The 25,569-nt window shown below is 41.8% G+C and overlaps 1 protein-coding gene across 3 annotated transcripts in view; it reads left to right on the top strand.

Annotated features, from left to right (window-relative positions):
• The window catches only part of dlec1 (DLEC1 cilia and flagella associated protein), a 153,890-nt gene that overhangs the window by 27,916 nt on the left and 100,405 nt on the right, over positions 1–25,569 (top strand). For all 3 annotated transcript variants that reach the window (XM_041184760.1, XM_041184761.1, XM_041184762.1), the window contains 3 exons: positions 3,356–3,546; positions 20,045–20,256; positions 21,535–21,619. In XM_041184760.1, the coding sequence (XP_041040694.1) occupies positions 3,356–3,546; positions 20,045–20,256; positions 21,535–21,619 (488 nt within the window). The remainder of the gene's footprint in view (positions 1–3,355; positions 3,547–20,044; positions 20,257–21,534; positions 21,620–25,569) is intronic.

The following is a 25,569-nucleotide window of genomic DNA, read 5'->3' on the forward strand; positions in this document are numbered from 1 at the left end:
GACAGCCTGCCATTTGCCAGAGGTAATAACCAGGCAACCACATTATTTAATGGTCACTTACCATTACAGCACTGTCATCACTACCTTTTGTAAACATAGATTTAACTCAGGCTACAGCATTTCATGATGAACTGTAAAGGAGGCAACACCATTTTTACTCGTCTTTTATACTGTTCAGGAAGGCTTCAAAAAGCTGGCGGTCTCACTGAAAATTGCAAAAGTTCTGAAATGCTCACCTCTAGAATGATGCTGGCAACTTCTAAACACAATAAATATGACCCATCGGACCTGTCCCACCCACCATTCAATATGTTCATGACTGATCTTGGGCTTCAATTCCATTTTCCCACCCACTTACAATATCCCTTAATGCCTTGTGAGACCAAAAATCTGTCAATCCCTGCCTTAAATGTTTTTAACAATGGAGCATTCACAACCCTATGGGGAAGGGAATTCCAAAGATTCACAACCCTTTGAGTGAAGTATTTCTCCTTATCTCAGTCCTAAATGATTGGCCCCTTATCCTGGTAATGTGGTCCCCATATTTCAGACGCCCCAACTGGCAGAAACAATCTCTGTGTCTACCCTGTCAGACCCCCTCAGAATTCTGTAGGTTTCAATGAGATCACCTCTCATTTTTCTAAACTCCAGAGAATATAAGCCCAATTTATTTAGCCTTTGATCACAGGATAACCACCTCATCCCAGGGACCAATCTAGTGAACCTTCACTGCACTGCCTCCAATGCAAGTATATACTTAAATGTAGAGACCAAAACTGCACACAGTATTCTGGATGTGGTCACACCAAAACCCTGTATACAACTGTAGCAAGGCTTTTTTATTCTTGTACTCCAATCACTTTGCAATAAAGGCCAATGTGCCATTTACCTTCCCAATTGCTTGCTGCACCTGCATGCTAACATTCTACATTCCTTGTTCAAGCACACCCAAGTCTCTTTGAACATCAACATTTCTGCTTTTCTATTCTTATGACCAAAGTGAATGACTTCACATTTCCCCACATTATACTCCATCTGCTATCTTGTTGCCCACTCACTTAACCTGTCTATATCGCTTTGCAAGCTTCTGTGTCCTCCCCACAGCATACCTTCCCACCTAGCTTGGATATTTGATAGTAAGAATCTATCTCTTAATCTAAATTTAAATTTAAGAAAAGCTTACCAGAATTTAACAAATGAACTAAATTCCCACCTATTCACTCAAACTACATCTCACTCAGGCATAGTCTTCTGTCTGCCACCCCTCTCTCCATCAAACAGCAACATGTGGTGTTCCTGCCCTGCCCCTTTTCCGCCTTGCTTCAATTATATAGAAGCTTGGTTAGACTGCACCTGGGGTACTGTGCAGTTTGGTTCCCTTACCTCAGAAAGGATATTATTGCCATAAGGTTCACCAGACATGTTCCGGGGATGGCAGAACTGTCTTATGAAGAGAGATTGGGGAAACTGGGCCTATATTCTCTAGGGTTTCGAAGAATGAGAGGTGATCTCATTGAAACCTATAAAATACTTAAAGGAATAGAGAGGGTAGATGCAGGTAAGGTGTTTCCCCTGGTTGGGGAGTCTAGAAACGGGTCACAATTTCAAAATAAGGAAGAAGCCACTTAGGACCGAGATGAGGAGAAATTTCTTTACTCTTAGGGTTGTGAATCTTTGGAATTCTCTACTCCAGAGGGCTGTGGAAGCTCATTCATTGAGTAAGTTTAAGGTAGAGATTGATAGATTTCTGATTTACAATGACATAAAGGGTTATGGAGATAGTGTGGGTAAAAGGCATTGAAGTGTTTGATCATATTGAATGGCAGAGCAGGCTTGACAGGCTGGATGGCCGCCTCCTGTTCTTATGTTCCTAAGCTGGGATTTCCTGTTGCTCAGCAGCTATTTTTTTTTCCAATTCCTGGCTCCACGTCAATATGGCACTGAAGGAGGCCTTTCAGCCCTTCAAGTACAAGCAATCCAAATTAGTCCCATTCTCCTGCTCTATCCCCATGGCCCTGAAAGTTGACTTGTTTCAATTGCCCATCAAGTTTCCTTTTAAAATCATTGATTGTCTCCATTTCCATCACTCTCAAAGGCAGCGAGTTCCAGATTTTTAAAAAATTTTTTACGGGATGTGGGAGTCATGGACTAGGGCAGCATTTATTGCCCATCCCTAATTGCCCTTGAGAAGGTGGTGGTGAACTGCCTTCTTGAACCGCAGCGGTCCATGTGGTGTTGGTACACCCACAGTGCTGTTAGGGAGGGAGTTCCAGGATTTTGACCCAGCGACAGTGAAGGAACGGTGATATATTTCCAAGTCAGGATGGTGAGTGACTTGGAGGGGAACTTCCAGGTGGTGGTATTCCCATGTACCTGCTGTCCTTGTCCTTTTAGATGGTAGCATTCGTGGGTTTGGAAGGTGCTGTCAAAGGAGCCTTGGTGAGTTTCTGCAGTGCATCTTGTAGATCATTATCACTTCTAACCCCCATGCATCTCTTGTCCAAAACTTTAAAGCTGTGCCCTGGACCTTGTAGCATCAGCTAATATGAACAGATTTTCTTCCTCTACCTTATCGAAACATGTCAAATCTCCCCTCAATCTCCTTTGCTGCAAGGAGAACAAGCCCAGCTTCTCCAACCTAAATTTGTAACTAAAATCCCTCATCCCTGGAACTATCCTGGTAACTCTCCTCTCCACCTGCTCAACAACTCTTTCATCCTTCTTAAGGTATGGTGTCTAGAACTGGACGCAATACTCTAGTTGTGGCCTAACCAGAGCTTTATAAATTTTTAGCATAACTTCTCTGCTTTTTTATTCAATTTCTATTTATGAAGCCCAAGAACTACTCTCTCAATATTTCCTGTCAACTTCAAAGATCTGTGCGCATGAGCTCCAGCTTCCTCAGTCCCTGTAACTCTTTAGAAATATTTGATGTAGTGCCATGGGAATATCTTACATCTACCTCAGAGAGCAGTGCAGCTAGGGTCTTGGTTTAATATCTCATCTGAAAGTTGACACTTGCAATAATGGACCACATTCTGAGTACTGCTTAGGAGTATATTGGAGAAGGGAATGTGGAATTTAAAGCACAAACAGACCAGTCATGATCTTATTCAATGGCAGAGCAGGCTCGAAGGGCCAAATGGCCTACTTTGCTCCTATTTTGTATGTTTGGAATACCAGCCTAGGTTTTTATACTCAAGTGTCTGGAATGGGACTTGACTCAGAGGAGAGAGTGCTACCAACTGAGCTATGGCTCTCTGAGCCTGGAAGCTGGCTCACAGATACCAGAAGGAAATGATATAAATTCAAATGTTGGTTACAATGAGGACTTTTTTTTATCCTTCTTGTTCAGGGAAACCTCAGACCTATGTTCCCAAACTAACAGAAAACTTCAAGAAACGGATTTCTAATAGCCCAGTGGATGATGGATATACACACATGAGCCAACCTAAGGCTCCCTGCACATCGCTGGAGTGCAGATCATCCTTAACTCTACTGTCGTCTTCTGAGGAATCCGTGAATCTGAAAGGGCCCAAACCCAAGGTATGTCTTTCAGGCCACATATATGGACGTTGTTGTAAGATTTTGAGATCAGGAGCCACAGATAACTAACATAGGCAGTCAAGTATTTATAAGTGATTTTAAGGTAGTTTATTAAGTTTATTAAGAAGTAACAATTTAGATATGATGCATTAGCTAAATGGACAAGAAAAGTATACAACCTGTGACAGTGGCGAACGATTCACAGATCCCAGAGGATGAACAGATGGTTGGCACAGAGTGTGTTGATTCCAGTAACTTGTGGTGACAGAATTCTGCTCTCTAGCCAAAGTGTTAGGGAACTCTTCCTAACTTCTCCTTGCTCTTTTCTGGTCCATCTTCCTTCTGAACAAGCTGGCTGCCACCTGACGAGGTCTCCCTCCTGATTCTGAGCACTCATTAATATACTTTATTTCTAGGGCTAGTCGTTTACCCCTTGTCAATCACTTGTTTGAACCTTTCTAACCAATGAATACAGAACAGGTACCCAAGATTCTAGGATGGTCACTTCCATCTTGTCCATAACTTTAGCTTGATGTCAATTTTTGGTTTACCTCATGCTGAGGACCAATTACTAGTCCTTACTACTAACTTGCATAGAGATAAAAGGGTACACAAGGCATCATCCTATTGACTTAGGAATGTCAATATGGAAACCTGAACCAAGAGACCTTGACATTCCTAAGGACTGTTTATATGTCTTAACAAGGAGAGAAAGAAAACAGGTTCTCTGCTGAGGTGGCCCTTGCGCTATGCCTACTATTTCCATAAGAACCCTATACTTATTCTGAAAGGTATCATATATTAAAGGTCCCATTTCTTCCAGTTCCCCCTTTGAGAAAGAAATATCGTTGTTGACTTTTCACAACTAATTTTTAGACTATAAGACCATGACAGATAGGAGCAGAAGCAGGCCATCCGGCCCATCAAGTCTGCTCCACCATTGACTGAGATCACGGCTGTTCTGATAATCCTCAATTCCACATTCCTGCCTTTTTCCCATAACCCTTGATTCTCTTACTGATTAAAAATCTATCTCAGCCTTGAATATACTTAGAGACCCAGCTTCTACAACTTTCTGCAGTAAAGAATTCCACAGGTTAGTGAGAGAAGAAATTCCTCCTCTGTCTTAAATGGGCAAACCCTTACTCTGAGATTATGCCCTCTGGTCCTAGATTCTCCCCCAAGGGGAAACAACCTCTCGGCATCCACCCTGTCAAGCCCCCCAAGGATCTTATATGTTTTAATAAAGTCACCTCTCATTCTTCCCTCTGTAGACTCTTTGCGTCATCCTCACCGCTTGCCTTCCCACCTATTTTTGTGTCATTGGCCAACTTGGCGATAGTACATTTACTTCCCTCATCCGAGTCAATAATAGATATTGTAAATAATTGTGGTCCCAGCACTGATCCCTGTGGTACTCCATTAGTTACATTGTGAAAATGCCTCCCTTATCCCAACTCTCTGTCTTCTGTTAGTTAGCCAATCCTCTATCCATGCTAATATACTACCCCCAACACCATGGGCTCTTACCTTATTAAGTAGCCTTATGTGCGGTACCTTATTGAGTGCCTTTTGGAAATCCAAATCTGTTGCATCTACTGGTTCCCCTTTATCTATCCTGCTTGTTACCTCCTCAAAAAATTCTAATAAATTTGTCAGGCATGATTTCCCCTTCATGAAGCTATGCTAATTCTGCTTGATGATATTATGCATCTCTAAATGCTCTGCTATTACATCCTTTACAATAGACCCTAACATTTTCCCAATGATGGATGCTAAGCTAACTGCCCTATAGTTACCTGTTTTTTGTCTCTGTTCCTTTTTGAATAAGGGTGTTACATTGGCAGTTTTCCAATCCTCTGGGAGTTTTCCAGAACCTAAGGATCCTTGGAAGATTACTACCAGTGCATCCACTGTCTTTGTAGTTACTTCCTTTAATATCCTAGGATGCAACACATCAGGTCCAGGGGATTTATCGGCCTTTAGCCCCATTAGTTTCCCTAGTACTTTTTCTCTAGAGATATTATTGTATTTATTTCTTCCCTCCCTTTTGCCCCTTTGATTATTTATTATTTTTGGAATGCTATTAGTATCTTCTCCTGTGAAGACTGATGCAAAGCATTTATTCAACTCCTGCCATTTCCTGGTTCCCTATTATTATTTCCCCAGCCTCATTCTCTAAGGGGCCTATGTTCGCTTTGGCCTCTCTCTTCCTTTTTATATATTTAAAGAAGCTCTTACTGTCCATTTTTATATTACTTTTTAGTTTATTCTGAAAGTTCATTTTCTCCCTCTTTATTTTTTTTGTCATTCTTTCATTGGTTTCTTAAAACTTTCCCAATTCCCTGGTTTACTACGATTCTTTGCCACATTGTATGTTTTTAACTTCAATTTGATACTATTCTTAACTGCCTCAGTTAACCATGTTTGGTTTATCCCCTTCCTAGAATCCTCCTTCTTTGTGAGTCATAAATTATTTTCTTAAATGTCTGTCCTTGTTCATCAACCATCTTTTCTGCTAAACTCCTTTCCCAGTCTACCCCAGCCAACTCTCCTTTCTTTGTAATTACCCTTAGTTAAGTTTAGCACAGTTGTTTCGGACACAAGTTACTCACTCTCAGACTGAATGCAAAATTGTGGTCTTACATTCTCTCTCTCCCTGCATGCTCTTAAACTCCGGGATAACCATATTTATAAAGGTGCTATCCAAAAAGCCCTCGACCACATTGACGCACTGTATTGATCCCAGCTCTGCTGAAGTTCCGAAACCCAGAGCCCATAGTTCTAATAGCATTTACCCACCTTCTTCCTATACCCCTTCCAACCTCTTTTCCTCCATCCATCTATTCAGCTGTTATGACCGATGCAGTTGGTAAAGTGGAGTTATTTTAAAAATCCCAGAGGGAAACTTTAAAAAACTGTCATAACCTGTAATTTTAAGTGTTGTGTTTGAAAGGCGACTGTAAATCAGGAATCAGATCACTGGTTCTCGAGGTTTTACATTAAACTAAATGAAACATTTTATTAATTACACAGGTTAAAATATATACACATGGGTACAAATTACTATTATCGTAACTAATAGCAAATTCCTAAACTAATCTCCATTAAGGCAGCAACAACCCATAGACTTAACCAAAATACCAGACAAAGCATTTTCACCTTATGAATTCAAAATGAGGTTCTTTCCACTGTGGGGCCAGTTGGAGGCTTGCAGCTGCCTTTTGATCTCACATTGCCTCTGCCCTGCACACCCGAAACTACTGAAGTTATGCCTACACCACTGATTGAATTCAAATTCTCATTGTCTCACCAGCCTCTTTGAACTCCACCTTTTAACAATGAAACCCCTTTCAAAGTACCAATTTTATTAGTAATATAAACATATTGCTTGGTATCTGTTAGAAAGGCATCAAGTTTTCACCCCACTTCTTGAATGCTCTATTCAAAAAATGCAAATGCACGTTATCTCCCTGTTTACATCTCAAACTAATACATCAAAGCACCTAGACTACCTGGCTTTAGTCCAGTTAAGACATACTCATAGACTAAACTCTATTTTAAAAGAAAAATATTTTCTAAAATATATATAGTAATAGCTTCATGACATCCCCCTCCTTATCAGAAAATGAATCATCATATTTCTAAAAGATGGCTTCATTTTAATAACCCATCTCACACTATTTCCAATATTTATTACACTATTACATTATCAGATACATGCATTAGTATAAGAACATAAGAACTAGGAGCAGGAGTAGGCAATTCAGCCCCTCGAGCCTGCCCCACCATTCAATACTATCATGGCTGATCTAATTTCGGCCTCAACTCCAATTTCCCCCACTCTCCCCATAACCTTTCAACCCATTACTAATTAAAAATCTCCTCCTTAAATTTATTCAGCGCCCTGGCATCCACTGCACCCTAAGGTAGTGAATTCCACAGATTCACGACCCTTTGAGAAAAGTAATTCCTCCTCATTTCTGATTTAAATCTACTGCCCCTTAGCCTACAACTATGCCCCCTCATTCTAGATTGCCCCACAAGGGGAAACATCCGCTCCACGTACACTTTGTCTATCCCCTTTAGCATCTTATAAACCTCAATTAGATCTCCTCTCATCCTTCTAAACTCTAGTGAGTGTAGGCCTAAACTGCTCAATCTCTCCTCATAAGAGAAGACCTGCATCTCTGGAATCAATCTAGCGAACCTCCTCTGAACCGTCTCCAATGGAGCTACATCCTTCCTCAAGTAAGGGGACCAAAACTGTGCACAGTACTCCAGGTATGGTCTCACCAATGCCTTGTACAGGTGCAACAACACTTACCTATTTTTATACTCTATTCCTTTAGCAATAAATGCCAAAATTCCATTTGCCTTCCTTATTACCTGCTGTACCTGCATACTAGCTTTCAGCGATTCATGCACGAGGACACCCAGATACCTTTGCATTGAAGCATTCTAAAGTTTATCTCCATTTAAATAATAAGTTGCCTTTTTATTCTTCTGACCAAAATGGATAATCTCACACTTATCCACGTTAAACTCCATCTGCTAAATTTTGGCTCATTCACCTAACCTGCCCATTTCCGTTTGTAAATTTCGTGTTTCTTCATTGCAACTTACTTTCCCACCTATTTTGGTGTCATCTGCAAATTTAGCTATAGTACCTTCTACCCCTGAATCCAAGTTATTAATATAGATTGTAAATAATTGGGGCCCAAGGACCAAACCCTGTGGCACCCCACTAGTTACAGCTTGCCATCCAGAAAAAGACCCATTTATCCTGACTCTTTGCTTTCTGTTGGTTAGCCAACCCTCTATCCAAGCTAATATATTACTCCGTGTGATCTTATCTTGTGTATTAATCTTTTGTGCATTAATCTTTTGTGCGGCACCTTATCAAAGACCTTCTGGAAGTCCAGATATACTACATCTACAGGATCCCCGTTATCCACTTTGCTTGTCACATCTTCAAAGAACTCTAGCAAATTAGTCAAACACGATTTACTCTTCATAAAACCATGCTGACTCTGATGGATTGCATTTTGAATTTCCAATGCCCATTCCTACTTCCTTAATAATGGATTGCAACAATTTCCTATCAACAGACGTTAAACCAACTGGTCTATAGTTTCCTACTTTCTGCCTGCCCCCCCGCCTTTTTGAATAAGGGCGTTATATTAGCATTTTTCCAATCCACTGGAACCTTTCCAGAATCCAGGGAATTTTGGAATATTATAGCCAATGCATCCACTATCTCCGCTGCCACTTCCCTTAAGACCCTGGGATGTAGGCCATCAGGTCCTGGGGACTTTTCACCCTTTAATCCCAATAGTTTGCTCAGTACTTTTTCTCTAGTGATGGTGATTGTTCTAAGTTCCTCCTTCTCTATACCCTCTGCACTACCTGTTACTATTGGGGTGGTACTAGTGTCCTCCGCCATGAAAACTGAGGCAAAATATTGATAAAGCATCTCTGCCATTTCCGTGTTCCCCATTATTAACTCCCCAGTCTCATCCTCCAAGGGACCAACATTCACTTTAGCTACGCCCTTTCTTTTTATATACTTGTAGAAGCTTTTGCTATCAGTTTTTACATTTTGCGCTAGTTTTCTTTCATAATTTATCTTTGCTCTTTTTATTTTTTTTTGGAAACCCTTTGTTGATCTTTAAAAGTTTCCCAATCTTCCAGCCTGCCACTGACCTTTGCAATTTGGCATGCCTTAGTTTTTACCTTTATGTATCTTTAACTTCCTTGCTTAGCCATGGATGCTTTTTCTCCCTTTTACCATCTTTCTTCCTCTTTAGAATATATTTTACTTGGGAGGAATTGAATATCTCCTTAAATATCTGCCACTGTTCATCAACTGTCCAACCTTGTAGTCTTCCTGCCCAATCCACTCGGGCCAAACCTGCCCTCATGCCTATGTAGTTACCTTTGTTTAACTCCAGAACACTAGTGTAGGACTCCAGTTTCTCGCTCTCAAACAGAACTTGAAATTCTAGCATGCTATGATCACTCTTCCCTAGAGGATCCTTTGCTATGAGATCATTAATTAATCCCATCTCATTACACAAAACCAAATCCAGAATAGCCTGTTCCCTGGTTGGTTCCACAACATATTGCTCCAAGAACCAATCTCTAATACACTCTATGAACCCTCCCTGGATGCTACCCTTGCCAATTTGATCAGTCCAGTTTATATGCATATTAAAATCACCTATCGTTATTGCCATGTCTTTCTTAATGCTCCCGGTATTTCCTGGTTTATGCTGTGCCCTACTGCTGAACTACTGTTTGGGGTCCTCCTATAGATTACTCCCACCAGGGACTTTTTTCCCTTGCTATTTCTTATTTCTACCCAGACTGACTCTACGTCTTGCTCTCCAGTGCCAATATTATTCCTCACTATAGCACTGATCTCTTACTTTACTAACAAAGCTACACCACCTCCTTTTCCTTACTTCTTATCCTTCCGAAACACTGAGTACCCTTGGATATTCAACTCCCAAACCTGCTCTCCCTGTAACCACGTCTCAGTAATTGCCACCAAATCATACCTATTTATCTCTATTTGGACTGTTAACTCATTAGTTTTATTCCGAATGCTACGTGCATTCAGATACAAAGCCTTTAAGTTTGCCCTATTATCAATTTTCCCTACACTTATATGATTCTTTGGTGCAAGATGGCGTTCACACACTCTGTCCATTCCTTTCACTTTTTGGTAACAATCAGCCTCGTCACTAACCTGCGCTCTTACCATCTCCTTAAACTTTGATTTTTTATATTTCCATACAACTGAACCCTTGTGTGTGTGTGTATATATATATATATATATATATATGTATATATATATCTATATAGACACACACACAAGTCCTTGGTATCAATAGGAATCACTCCAGTTCAGTGTCCATGTTTTGTTTAAGTGTCCCATTTTCCTTTAAGCTTCAAACTCTTGATAGTGCAACGGCAAACAGATTTTCTCTTCCAGCAATACACATTATATGTAGATTAAATGGTTGTAACAATAGACTCCATCTGAAAGACCTTGCACTTTTGTCACAAAATTTGTCCAAAAACTTCAAAGGATTATGGTCTGTATAAACAATTGTTTCTGACGAACATAAACTTCAAAATGCTGCAATGCTAACACCAAACTCAAAGTCCCTTTTTCGATCATTGAATATCTTCTCAGTTGTACCTTCAGTTTCCGTGAAAAATGCCCTATCGATTTTTCAATTCCAGTGTCCAATGAAACTTCTTGTTTTTTAATAGTTCAGCCAGTGGAACAACCACTTAGCTAAAATTTGGTACAAATTTCTGGTAAAACCCACTCATACCCAGAAATCTCAAAACTTCTTGTTTTGTTGTAGGCATTGGGAAATCCACAATAGCCTTGACTTTCACATCTCTCAAAGCCACCTTACCATGTCCAATGGTTTGGCCTAGATACATAACTTGCGCTTTTGCAAATTCACTTTTAGCCAAGTTCATCACCAAATTAGCTTCTTGCAGTCGAGTAAATAATTCTTCCAGATGCTGTAAATGCTCCTCCTACATCTGACTGAAAACAATTAAATCAACATAAACCACACAATTGCTTAGACCCACAATTACTTTGTCAGTCTTTGAAATGTCGCAGGTCTTCATACCAAATGGCATGACTTTAAACTGATATGGTCCACTTGACGTTACGAAAGCTGATAACTCCTTTGCCCTCTCTGACAACAGTACTTCCCAATATCCTTTTAGCAAGTCAATTTTTGTAATAAATTTCGATTGCCCCACTTTCTCAATGCAATCCTCCAACCGTGGTATGGGATATGAATCAGCTGTTGTCACTGCATTCACCTTTCGATAGTCCACACACAGCCTTTGTGTTCCATCCGGCTTCAGTACCAGTACAATAGGCGAACTCCAGTTACTGCAACTAGACTCAGTGATATCATTTTGAAGCATGAAATCAATTTCTTTCTGTAACTGTGATAACTTTGCCTGTTTTAATCTATAAGATTGTTGCCTCACTGAAGATGATATTTCTATACATACATCACATAAAGCTAAATGTGTCTTTCCCAACTTATTTCCACAAATAGGTTTGTGTGATTGCAATAGCTTTTCCAAATCACTTTGACACTTGCTTGGAAGGTAACTCAATATTGCATTTAAACTTTCAAGCACTCCCTCATTATCCAATTTGATTAGAGGAAAATCAATTTCACAGTCCTGCACTTCTACCTCTTACTCATCACCCACCATTACTAACACCTCTTTTTGTTCCTCTTCCCTGTCAAAGTGCTTTTTAAACATATTTACATGACACACCCTCTGCATCTTTCTTTTATCTGGAGTATTTATTAAATAATTTACTTCACTCAGTTTCTTTTCAATCCTGTAAGGTCCACTAAATCTTGCATTTAATGAATCCCCTAGTACTGGTAACAAAATTAATACTTTCTCTCCAGAAACAAAACTGCGAATTTTAGCCTTCTTATCTGCTTTCACTTTCATCACTTGCTGTGATATGAAATTTGACCCCTGATCTGACTGTATTTCCTTAGGTAAACCATATCTTGTACAAAATTTAATTAACTCCTCCATAATCTTCTTAGTTGTAATATTTCTTAAAGGTATTGCTTCAGGAAACCTAGTAGACACATCCATTACAGCTTCTCACACCCTGCTTCCTGTAAGGACTCCATCGCATTCTCTCAATCTCTTCGCCTCCGTTGCATCTGTTCTGATGATGCCACTTTCAAAAACAGTTCCTCTGACATGTCTTCCTTCTTACTTAACTGAGGTTTTCCACCCACGGTGGTTGACAGGGCCCTCAACTGTGTCCAGCCCATCTCCCGTGCATCCGCCCTCACACCTTCCTCTCCCTCCCAGAACCATGATAAGGTCCCCCTTGTCTTCACTTATCACCCCACCAACCTCCGCATTCAAAGGATCATCCTCTGGCATTTCCGCCAACTCCAGAATGATGCCACCACCAAACACATCTTCCTTTCACCGCCCCCCACCGACGGCATTCCGCAGGGATCGTTCCCTCCGGGACACCCTGGTCCACTCCTCCATCACCCTCTACACCTCAACCCCCTCCCACGGCACCTTCCCATGCAACCACAGAAGATGCAACGCCTGCCCCTTTACTTCCTCTCTCCTCACTGTCCAAGAACCCAAACACTCCTTTCAAGTGAAGCAGCATTTCACTTGCACTTCCCTCAATTTATTCTACTGCATTTGTTGCTCCCAATGCGGTTTCCTCTACATTGGAGAGACCAAACGCAGACTAGGTGACCGCTTTGCAGAACACCTTCGGTCTGTCCACAAGCATTACCCACACCTCCCTGTCGCTTGCCATTTCAACATTCCACCCTGCTCTCATGAACTCTCTCCTCCATCCCCATCCCCTTTCCGATCCCCCTTTTTTTCCCAATAATTTATATAGATTTTTCTTTTCCCACCTATTTCTATTATTTTTAAATGTATTTCCATCCATTGTTTTATCTCTACCTTTTAGCTTATTTTGATCCCTTCCCTTCACCCCATCCCACCCCCAACAGGGCTATATGTCTTTTGCTTGTCCTGCTTTCTACCCTTAATTAGCACATTTCTTAGATAATATCACCACCTTCAACACCTCTTTGTCCTTTTGTCTGTGACATCTTTTGGTAATCTCCACCTATCACTGGCCCTCTATGCAGCTCTTCTTGTCCCACCCACCCCCCTCCCCCCCCCCCCTTAAACCAGCTTATATTTCACCTCTTTTCTATTTTTACTTAGTCCTGTTGAAGAATCATACGGACTCGAAACATTAACTGTGTTCCTCTCCGCAGATGCTGCCAGAGCTGCTGAGTTTTTCCGGGTATTTTTATTTTTGTTTAAGCTTTCTCATATAACTGTTTTAATTGCAAATCATTTCCTGTAACTCCACTAACCTCTTTGAGTTAAACACTTCAGTTGAACTGTCCTGCTTATCCTCTTCCTGAACAATGTTACCAAATACAGCGCCAGCTAATTGGATTTCGACACCTTCTTCTTGCCTTTGAACTGCCTGCTTATCTTGTTTGTTTTGTTCTTCCCACTGGCCTTTGATCTCGTTAAAACACAATCAGGAAACAATCCAAGATGTTCCTTCTGTAGCATATCTGTTGAAAACACTTCTACAGGCTGCTGAACTACCATAGGCATATTTGCGATCCAGCTATATCATTACCCAGAATAAATTGAACCCCTGCAATGGGCAATTTTTCTACCACTCCAACTATAACCTCACCATTATTCTATTTGCTCTTTAAATTTACTTTACACAACGGAATAGGTTTAGCATCTCCATGAACCCCACTTATTATCACCTGCTGCTGCAACACTCCCTCTGAACAACAATTATCACTATCCCACAACATTAAGGATTGAATGGCCCCTGTGTCTCTTAAAATTTTAACATCTTTACCTACTCCACCTGGTACATATGGAAAGATTTTCCCTTCACATACAAAGTCTTTAAACATTTCTGCAACCTGCTCCTCAGAATTCCCTTGAGTAAACTGTGAATACATTCTCAATTCTGAAACTGGAGGAACAACACCTCATCTTCCGACTAGGCACTTTACAGCCTTCCGGACTGAATATTGAATTCAACAACTTTAGGTCTTGACCTCCCTCCTCCATCCCCACCCCCTTTCTGTTTCTTCCCCCTTCCTTTTGTTTTTTTCCAATAAATTATATAGATTTTTCTTTTTCCCACCTATTTCCATTATTTTAAAATATTTTTAAACCTTTTATGCTCCGCCCACCCCCACTAGAGCTATACCTTGAGTGCCCTACCATCCATTCTTAATTAGCACATTCGTTTAGATAATATCGCCAACTTCAACACCTATGTGTTCTTTTGTTCTGTTGTCTGTGACATCTTTTGATGATCTGCTTCTATCACTGCTTGCTTGTCCCTACAACCACACCCTCCCTCCACTTCTCTCCCCCCCACCCAACCCACCCACCCCCACCCACACACACACACACACACACACACACACACCTTAAACCAACTTATAATTCACCCCTTTCCTATTTCTACTTAGTTCTGTCGAAGGGTCATGAGGACTCGAAACGTCAACTCTTTTCTTCTCCGCCGATGCTGCCAGACCTGCTGAGTCTTTCCAGGTAATTCTGTTTTTGTCTTTGTTCTCAATTCTTTACCTTTCGCTGATTCTCCCTGTTTTACCTGTACACACACCACTGGTTCTCCTGTGCTTGAACCTCAGAACCCACTGTACTTTTAAGTTCCAGAGCTTTTCTGTACCTCAATACTTCCTGCAGATTTTTCCTGCAACCTCCAACACACTGACTTCATGTGCCCCACTTTATTACAATGAAAACACCTCAATTTTCGAATGTCACTTCTGCCTTCAGCCCCTTCCTTCTTGTTCTGAGAAAAAAACTTCCTGGGAATTTCCAGCTACTGCTCTTCTCTGACTACCTGCCTTCCTTTCACCTCCCCACTTTTTATCCTTTTCTGGTTTGAAAGGATGACGGAAAAATGGCTTAGCTCTATGAACTAACTCATAGGGCAGAATTTTCTGCCTGTCGGGCAGGCAGGCAGGACCCAATCTCCGGCGGGCCGGGAGACGATCCCCACCGGAGAAGCAGGCCCCTCCGCCATTTTACGTGGGCGGGCCAATTAAGGCCCGCCCAGTGTGACATCCGGCGGGAAGCGCTCTGCGCTCCCTGTGCGGGCGGGGGGGGATTCCCCAAAAGCGAGAGTGCGCTGTTTTGCGCACGTGCACGAAAGAGCGCACATCTCCCTGAGGCCAAGTGCTGCCTCGGAGATCGCTTACACTTTTTAAAACATATTAAAAATAGAAAAAAAAAATTCCCTAACATGTACCCCTCATGTGACAACGTCACATGAGATGGGACCTGTTCATAATTAACGTAACTTTATTTAAAAATTTTAAAACCCTGCATGAAACCTCATCCCACCCGTGGATGAAGTTTCATGTTTTATCTGCTTGCTGCCGGGGCTCCTGGCCTGCCCGCCAACCTTAAGGTTGGAACGGGCAGGTACGCTAAGTACTTTCGTTGATCTGTCAATGGCCTCGATTGGCCGTTGACAGGTCGGCGGGCTCGCAGCTGATTTTGCTGTGGGCCCGCCTTCCTGAAATTGTAAATGGACCGGGATGACGTCGGGGGATTCGCCCGAGGTCCTCCCGTGTCATTTTACTCATCGGCGAGCGGGCCCTGCCCCCTGCTCGCCAGTGGCAAAATTCAGCCCATAATCATCAGCTTTCTCTGCTGCTTGTCTTACAGAATCAACCCTCTGTTCTTCCACTTGGGTTCTTACTACCGAAGGGATTGAATCTTTAAATTCTTCCAAAAGAATGACTTCCCTAAGAGCTGCGTATGTTGTCTTTATTTTTAACGTTCATATCCACCGGTCAAAATTACTTTGCTTTACTCTTTCAAACTCAATATAAGTTTGCCCGGGCAGTTTTCTCATATTCCTAAACTTCTGCCCGTATGCTTCAGGAACCAACTCATATACACTCAGAATAGCTTTTTTCCCCACATCATAACTCACCGACATTTCTTCTGAAAGCGAAGCATATACCTCAAGCCCCCTATCTAATAACTTAGACTGTAATAATACTGTCCGGTTTTCCTGTTGCCATTTGATCTGTTTAGCTAGTTTCTCAAATGAAATAAAGAATGTTTCAATGTCTGTTTCCTCAAACTTTGGAAGAGCTTGTACAAATTTAAACATATCCCCACTGAGTTCTACTCTAGAGATAAATCCTTCCTCACCTACTGAAGTCTCTTTTCTAACTGCCAACATTTTCAGTTGGAATTATGTTTTTCACTCTCTCTCTCTTTCCTCCTTCTCCATCTTCGCAATTTCTAATTCCCCTTTAAAAGCCATTTCTCTGTCCTTTGCTTCTAATTCAAGCTTTTTCATTTGCAACTGAAGTCTCATACCTCCAGCTGTGACTCACTAGTGTCAGGTTTCACTCCAACTGCAGATGCTGTGCTATATTTTTAACTATATCAGATTTCCTAGCTCCTGCAGGTAACCCAATTGTAACTTATCCATCAACTCTGTTAACTTACTTTTGGTTATTTTCTCCAACCCACTCAGAGTTATCTCTTCTACTCCCAGACAAGTCTTAGAAATATAGAAAATAGGAGCAGGAATAGGCCATTCGGCCCTTTGAGCCTGCTCCGCCATTTATTATGATCATGGCTGATCATCCAATTCAATAGCCTGCTCCCACTTTCTCCCCATGTTCTTTGATCCCTTTCGCCCCAAGAGCTTTATCTAACTCCTTCTTGAAACCATACAATGTTTTGGCCTCAACTACTTTCTGTGGTAGCGAATTCCATAGGCCCACCACTCTCTGGGTGAAGAAATTTCTCCTCTAGCAATTGCCAAAGCCATCATGCAGCCTCACTATTTCTAAAACATCTCACCAACTCCTGAAGTCAAAGAGCCTCTTGTACTCATAAGCTTTAAGATCCACCAATTTCTAACCAATCAAGGAATTAGAAATATAATTTATCCCAGCCCAGCCCCCAATTGTTATGACCGATGCAGTTGGTAAAACGGAGTTATTTAAAAATCCCAGAGGGAAAGTTTAAACAACTGTCATAACCAATAATTTTAAGTGTTATGTTTGAGATGCGACTCTAAACTCAGGAATCAGACCACTACTAAATGAAACATTTTATTAATTACACAGGTTAAAATATACGTACACATGGCTACAAATTACTACTATCATGACTTTTAACAAATTCCCAAACTAATCTCCATTAAGGCAACAACAACCCATATACATCAAACACCAAACAAACACCAGACAAAGCACTTTCACCTTACAAATTCAAAATGAGGTTCTTTCCACTGTGGAGCCAGTTGGAGGCTTGCAGCTGCCTTTTGATCTCACATTGCCTCTGCCTGAAAACTACTGAAGTTAAAGCAACCACCACTGATTGAATTCAAATCCTCATTGTCTCACTAGCCCCATTGAATTCCATCTTTTTACAATGAAACCCCTTTCATAGTACCAATTTTATTAGTAATATAAACATATTGCTTGGTATCTGTTAGATAGGTGTCAAGTTTTCACCCCACTTCAAGAATGCTCTATTCAAAAATGCAAATGCACGCTATCTCCCTGTTTACATCTCAAACTAATACATCAAAGCACCCAGACAAGCTGGCTTTAGTCCAATTAAGACATACCCATCTCTATTTGAAAAGAAAAATATTTTCCAAAATATTATATACATCAATAGCTTCATGACACTAGCCTAGCCTTGAATGTTGACATTATTTCTGACTCAATCATTAACTCCGGTTGTGAATTCCACAGTCTTATCAGAACAAGGTGTCATTGTATAAGATGGATTCAGGCTTGGCACCAATAGTGTGACTTGTATTAACATTTAACACACTTTGGGCCAGATTTTTGCTGAGGCAGGTAACTCGAATTGGGAAACTTCCTGACTCACCAGACCCGCCTCAGTTAAAAAGTATTCTAAATTATTTGATTTTCACTCTGGGCATGGAATGAGTTGGACCGCCAACTCTGGAAGCAGAGCGGAGGTGGGCGAGTGCTGAGGTGACTAATAAGATGGCCTGCTTCAGTTCCCTAGGACTCCATCCCAGTTGTTTTTGAAGTTGTTAGGCCCTCTAGCCTGTATCCCCACCTACCCCATGGCCTCTCATGCTCTCCCATGCCAACTCAATGCCCTAACTCATTCCCCCTCCATGGCAACTCAATGCTAACTCTTGCCCCAACCCACCCTCCCCCCATGCCCTCATCCCTCCAGCCAATTCTATAGCTACTCCCCAGTATCCACGATGGGAAGACCTCAGGAGCCCTGTGGAGATGAAACCAGACCTAAAACAGGTCTCACTGATACATATTTGATAGTGAAAAAAGCTTCCATTCATAGAACCCATTCAAAGCTTTTAATTCTTGTCAAGTGGTTAATCTCATAAGACCCCTCATCAAAGACAACTAATCCTTTAATAGCCTCTTTAAACTGTCAACAAATTATGAACTTAGAACCTCCTGCTGAAATAATTGTAGCTTTAAAACTCAGCCAAGCTGATTCCCTTGTGTGAATTTTTCTTTAATTCATTCACGGGATGTGGGCTTCGCTGGCTGGGCCAGCATTTATTGCCCATCCCTAGTTGCCCTTGAGAAGGTGGTGGTAAGCTGCCTTTTTGAACTACTGCAGACCATGTGGTGTAGGTATATCCACAGTGCTGTTAGGAAGGGAGTTCTAGGATTTTGACCCAGTGACAGTGAAGGAACGGTGATATATTTCCAAGTCAGGGTGGTGAGTTACTTGGAGGGGAACTTCCAGGTGGTGGTGCTCCCATCTATCTGCTGCCCTTGTCCTTCTAGATGGTAGTGGTTGTAGGTTTGGAACGTGCTGTCTAAGGAGCCTTGGTGAATTCCTGCAGTGCAGGAATGTCAGCAAAGAATTATATTGAAACTGCACAATGAGATGCTACTGTTTTCTAATCTGCAGCAGATGGCCTGTCAATCATAGCAGTCCAGCAGACGGTTTTTTTAACTCTGTGCTAGCTACAGCCTTTTTATTTTTAAAGTTTAAGGAGCAGTGGATTTAGAAAACTTCAGATTATGATGTTTATACAGACCTTATTCCGCCTTCAAGAGCATTTACATCTACTCTATCAATTTGTGACTCCTACATTGTGGAATAAGGCCTTTACAACAACCAAAATGATGTCTGTTTGAACTCAACACTAAGTTCCTCTACTGACAAAATTTGGATGCTGGAAATGGGGTCGAGACTTCCTCATCCGGGTCCCACTCACCACTTTTAAAGGTCTACAGGGTCGATCCGACAACCTCAAAATCTGTCTCTTAATGTCTAAGCAAGAGCATTTACAGAGATCTGAACCATATTAATCGCTCTGTTCCTGGGCAGAGAATGTACCTTTACTTTCCTTGGTTCAGTGTTCTTCACTGGTGTTCTCTGTACTCAATGCAGCCTTGTGTGTTTACAAACCACTTTCATATGCACAGATCCTGAACCATCAAAACCTTCCTAGTTTCGTCTCCCCTCATCAGACATTGTATGCTGTCTGCTTTCTTACTTGGCTACCTTATAAGTTGAAGGTTGCTGTCCTACATGGTAGCTCAGAAGAACATGCAATATCTTGCTCACAGACCAGATGGTTAAAGTGATCAGGTTTTACCAGCTCTGCTTTTCCCATCATTTCAGCTAATCACAGAAACTAGGCCCTCGTTATCTGAGAACGACCCCCTGATGCCATGCTTCTCGTGTAAGTTTCAACTTTTTCTTTTTCTGCCTTCTTTATGTCAGCAGTTCCTCCTGGATTAAGACTCCATCAATTTGGATAGGCAAGGCATGATGGTAAGGTAAGCAGCAAAGATGTCAGTTTCTAAATCCTTACCCAATTGTCATTCCCTCCTTCATTCGAAAGGAAGAAACATCAAGGAAAGACCTCTGGAAGGACGAGCTCCCTGTGGCTGATCGAATCCAGGCACGGCAGGAGTTGGCGAAGTTCGAGAGATGCCACAACTTCCTGAAAAACCCACGCTACCTGCCGCCTCAACTAGGAGGCAAATCTCTCATTATGCCAAAAAAGAAGATACCAAAGAAAGTGGCTGGAAGACACCTATTTGTAGACCAGAGGTATGAAATGCCCAATTTAGGACTGGGGTTCATTTCTAGTTGGATAGAATTGAAAAGTGGAGAGTTTATGTAGACTGGATAATGGTAGACCCTTCTGGTTTCCATATATTAAAAAGGCTATAAAGGCACTGGAGAAAACTAGAGTTATACTAGAACTGAGAGGGAATACCTACCAGAAAAGGCTGGACTCGTTTCTCTGGAAAAAAGGACTCAGGAATGACTTGATAGAGGTTTTAAAAACTGTGAAGGGATTCAGTAGGGTGGGTGTTGCGAGACAGAAACTGGGGCTACAAATATTAAATAGTTACTAATAAATTCATGTCACTGGACTGGTCAGGTGGGCAGAAAAGTGGCAAATGGAATTCAACCCAGAGAAGTGTGAGGTGATGCATTTGGGGATGTCATACAAGGCAGAGGAATGCACAATTAATGGGAGAACACTGAGAGGTTGTAGAGGAAGTGAGGGACTTTGGAGTGAGTGTCTACAGATCCCTGAAGGTAGCAGAACAGGTCGATAAGGTGGTTAAGAAGGCATATGGAATCCTTTCATTTATTAACTGAGAAATAGAATATAAGAGCAAGGAGGTTATGCTGGAACTATATAAAACATTAGTTAGGCCACAGTTTGAGTACTGTGTGCAGTTCTGGTCACCTCATTACAGAAAGGATGTAATTGCATTAGAGAGGGTACAGAGGAGATTTATGAGGATGTTGCCAGGACTGGAAAATTGCAGCTATGAGGAAAGATTGGATAGGCTGGGGTTGTTCTTCTTGAAACAGAGGAGAATTGATCAAAATTGTGAGGGGCCTAGATAGAGTAGATGGGAAGAGCCTATTTTCTTTAGCAGGGAACTCAAGTGAGTAGGGAGCATAGATTAAAGTGATTGGTAGAAAGATTAGAGGGGAGATGAGGAATTTTTTTTTAACCCAGAAGTTTGTGGGGGTCTGAAATTCAATGCCTGAAAAAGTAGTGGAGGCAGAAACCCTCAACTCATTGAAAAGTGTGCACTGGATAGGCTGAAGATTATGGGATAGTGGCAGGACTGAGGGAAGCCTAGGAATTCCACTGCTGAGAAAGGATGAGCAGGAACAGAAGCACTAGACTTTAATAAACTGAAATGATGAGAGGAAGAAGAGCGTGTAAGGCACGGTATTTGTCTTCATCCAGATCCCTCAATATCAGAAATAGCAAAGCATCGGGGACAAAATCCGGATGTTTTTTGGGCAAGTGATCTATACGTTATATTATTATATATATTATTTCTTTTTGTGGTGCAGTGACCCCAGTGAGCCTATTCCTGTCTTTCTGGCAAATCCACCCATTATTCTCTTTACGGACTACAAGGTGGGACAGGTGTATGAGGTAAGTGCAAGTGATGTCAAGAATTTTGAAGGGGTATATTGATTATTTCCCTGCCGCCACCCCCCCCCCAAGACTGGCTAATAGGGAGTGATTATAGGTGTGGGGGACCATTGAAAAATAAGCCTAGGTCACAGAGGCCCTGGTCATTCCCACTTTACACAGAACCAGCTAAAAGGCCAGGGTTTTATTTAAATAAAGAGCCATAGCTTTATTTAAATCTTGCAGAAGGCACTTGAATGAAAACAAGTTCAATTTTCTTTCTGTCCAGATAAACATTGAGCTGGGTACTCCTTTTACCTATAAGTAATGATGCTATCAAAGGGCCTAGGATTTTTATGCTTAGGCTTTTTAAAAAAAACTTCTTTTATGGAATGTGGGCAAGTCCAACATTTGTTGCCGATCCCTAATTGCCCTTGAGAAGGTGGTGGTGAGCTGCCTTCTTGAACTGCTGCAGCCCATCTGGTACATGTAGCAGTTTGGTACAGCTGAGTGGCTTGTTAGGCCACTTCAGAGGGTAGCTGTGGATGTGGAGTCACATGCAGGCCAGACCAGGTAAGGACTGCAGGTTTCCTAAAGAACATCAGTGAACTAGATGGTTTTTTACAACATTCGATGGTAGCTTCATGGCACTATCACTGAGACTAGCTTCCAATTCCATATTTATTAATTGAATTTAAATTCCACCAGATGCCGTGGTGGGATTTGAACCCGTGTTGACAGAGCATTAGTCTGGGCCTCTGGATTGCTACTATGCCACTGTCTCCTCTCGGCTTGCAATGTGAAACCTTTTACTAATTCTTTGTTGTCAGTTTAACTTTCCATCAATCTTTTTTTTCCTGGAGATTTTTCTTTCTCCAACATGTTTATGTGAAACCTAAAGAGATTCCAAATTCAGCAGAAAGCAGTCTTATAAAATGCTTGCATGATATCCGTGGCACAGGATGGTGCCGAAGAAAAAGGAGCTTTTACAACACAAGCTTTCACTGGGGGGCTCAGATCGTGCCAGAGCGTCTATCACAGTAGAATATCCTTGCTGGTTAGCAGGACAAGCTAAAATTATTGAAGGGCATTGATTTTAAAGTGTCCTATTTGCAGTATCTCATGGCTGAAGTACAGTATGAGAGAGGTTATTCTAGCGACCAAGAGCAGGTATCAGAGACAGACTGCTAACAATTGCCATTATACCACCAACTGTATTTATAGAATCGGGTACAACTACCTAACAGTGAAACCAAGATATAGGTCATTATGCTCTAACTGAATGGTGAAACAGGAGCAGAATTCCTCCCTCTAGTTCCTGTGTTTCTGTGTTTGCACCAGTAATGACTCAGCTGCTGCTATTTACATCTCCTCTAAGCCCATCTTTTGTTTCTTTACTTGCCCTATCACTGCCCACTTTTGCCTTGTGCTATTTGTCACTTCTGCCTTCCAACATTGCACAACCTTCCCTTTTGTTCCTTCTGTCTTCCCCTCTCACCCCACCCTGCAACCCCCTCGACCCTCTGCTTTCCCTACCCCTATACTTGACTTTTTCCAGTACTGATGCAAGGTCATGAACCTGAAACACAAACTCTGTTTCTCCTCAGATGTTGCCAGACATGTTGAGCATTTCCAGCATTTTCTATTTTTTATTGCTGTAAAATACTGGCTTTTTGAGCTCCTAATGAGCACAAGGTCAGTTGTAAATCTGTGCCATTTGCTGCAAGGATGCCCGCAGACATTGGAATGGTCAAAATCACCTCCTCCCTTACCTGTTTCTTTGACCACGTCCTGCCAGACAGTTTGCAATGCTCGGCTCAAGGGACTGTGACTTGGAGTGCCAGCCATGGCAGTCTTCCTCACAGGAGCCTATTGAAGTAGCACATGGGCTTCACTCAAGCTGCCAAACAGGACTTCAAGTGCTCTGTCCCTCATTTGTCCACAGGCTCCAATTTTACCAGCTACCTTTGATTTTATTGCTTCAAAACGACCACAGTTGGCCATGGCTCCATGGACATCACTGTTGTCTCTGAGTTCAAATCTCCTCTCCAGAGACTTGAGCACAAAACCTAAGCTGAAACTCCAGTTCAGTACCGAGGGAGTGCTACATTGTTAAAGGCACAGTCTTTTGGATAAGATGTTAAACCAAGAATCCTATCCGCCCCCATCAGGGAGACATAAAGAAATAGAGATAGTTTAAGTAAGTTATATTGGTATTTGTGGGTGTTATGAGTTTTAGCTTTATTGTTTAAATTTGATTTGTATTTCTGTATCTCCGTGTTAAGAAAAGGTCAAGTTGAGTTTTAGTTTCACTTTAAAAGGTGCCTGAATTTCTAATGAGATTTTACGACCGTAAGAAAAGTTAAACAAATGCAAGAGTAGAAAAACTGGGCTGTTGCCTAGCAACAAAGGTTCAGAGAAGCAGGTCCCCCCCAAAGACACACACACAAGAAACTAGAAACAGCAGTTTTTGAGTTCAGTTTTGAAGACAGCTGTCAAGCAGACGAAGCCTAAAAGGCTCAGATAGCCAGTTCCAAGCTAAAGTTGGTTGAAAGTAGCTGCTAGAGAGAGACTGGAGCAAAGGAGACAGATAGCAAGTCCCAAGCTAAAGAAGAAAGCCCCCAAGAATCCAGGGGAGTGGAACAGGAGAAAGTCCCAAGCCGACCTTCTAGTCAAAGGAAGGACAGGAATCTGGAAAAGGTCTTGTTAAGTGAAGTTAAGAATGAGGGACAGAGAAAGGCTCCAAGCTTCAAGCTTCAAGCTTCAAACTGCAGGAAGCAGGGCCAAAGCAATATAAAAGCTTATGAAAAGTCAGAAGGCCCAAAGAGACAACTAAAGGTCTGTAACTCTTTGATGCGGACGCTGGCGATCTGAAACAAAAACAAAAATAGCTGGAAAAACTCAGCAGGTCTGACAGCGTCTGCGGAGAGGAAGACAGTTAATGTTTCGAGTCCTTATGACTCTTCAGCAGAACTAAGGAAAACTAGAAATGAGATGAAATATAAGCTGATCGAGGGGGTTGGGACAGGTAGTGCTGGATAGAGGGCCAGTGATAGGTGGAGGCAAAGAGGAGATTGCCAAAGATGTCATAGACAAAAGGACAAAGGGGTGTTGACGGTGGTGATATTGGCTAAGGAATGTGCTAATGGTGACTTTAAGTGTAGAAAGCAGGACAAGCAAGTGACAGATAGCCCTAGTGGGGTTTGACTGGGGGCAACGCCTTTGACAAGTTCCCACATGGGAGAATTATAAAGAAGGCAAGTGCACATGGGATACAGGGTAATTTGATAAGGTGGATTCAAAATTGGCTTAGCTGTAGGAGACAGAGGGTTATGGCAGAAGGATGCTTTAGTGACTGGAAGCCAGTGTCCAGTGGCATACCATAGGGATCTGTGCTGGGTCCCTTATCATTCGTCATTTATATAAACGACATAGATGGCTATGTGGGGGCTAGGATTAGTCAGTTTGCAGATGACACAAAGATTGGCCAGGTGGTTAACGGTGAGGTTGAGTGTCTTGGGCTACAGGAAGATATAGACGGGATGGTCAAATGGGCAGATAAGTGGCAGATGGAATTTAACCCTGAAAAGTGTGAGGTGTTACACTTTGGAAGGAGTAATTTGACAAGGAAGTATTCAATGAACAGCATGACACTAGGAAGTTCTGAGGAACAAAGGGACCTTGGCATGTGTGTTCATAGATCTCTGAAGGCGGAGGGGCATGTTAGTGGGGTGGTGAAAAAGGCATATGGGACACTTGCCTTTATCAATCAAGGCATAGATTACAAAAGTAGGGAGGTCATGTTGGATTTGTATAGAACCTTGGTGAGTCCACAGCTGGAGTACTGTGTGCAGTTCTGGTCGCCACATTATAGGAAGGATGTGATTGCACTGGTGGGGGTGCAGAGGAGATTCACCAGGATGTTGCCTGGGATGAAGCATTTAAGTTATGAAGAGAGGTTGGATAGACTT

The sequence above is a fragment of the Carcharodon carcharias genome, chromosome 3 (genome assembly GCF_017639515.1).
Source record: "Carcharodon carcharias isolate sCarCar2 chromosome 3, sCarCar2.pri, whole genome shotgun sequence".
Lineage (NCBI taxonomy): Eukaryota > Metazoa > Chordata > Chondrichthyes > Lamniformes > Lamnidae > Carcharodon > Carcharodon carcharias.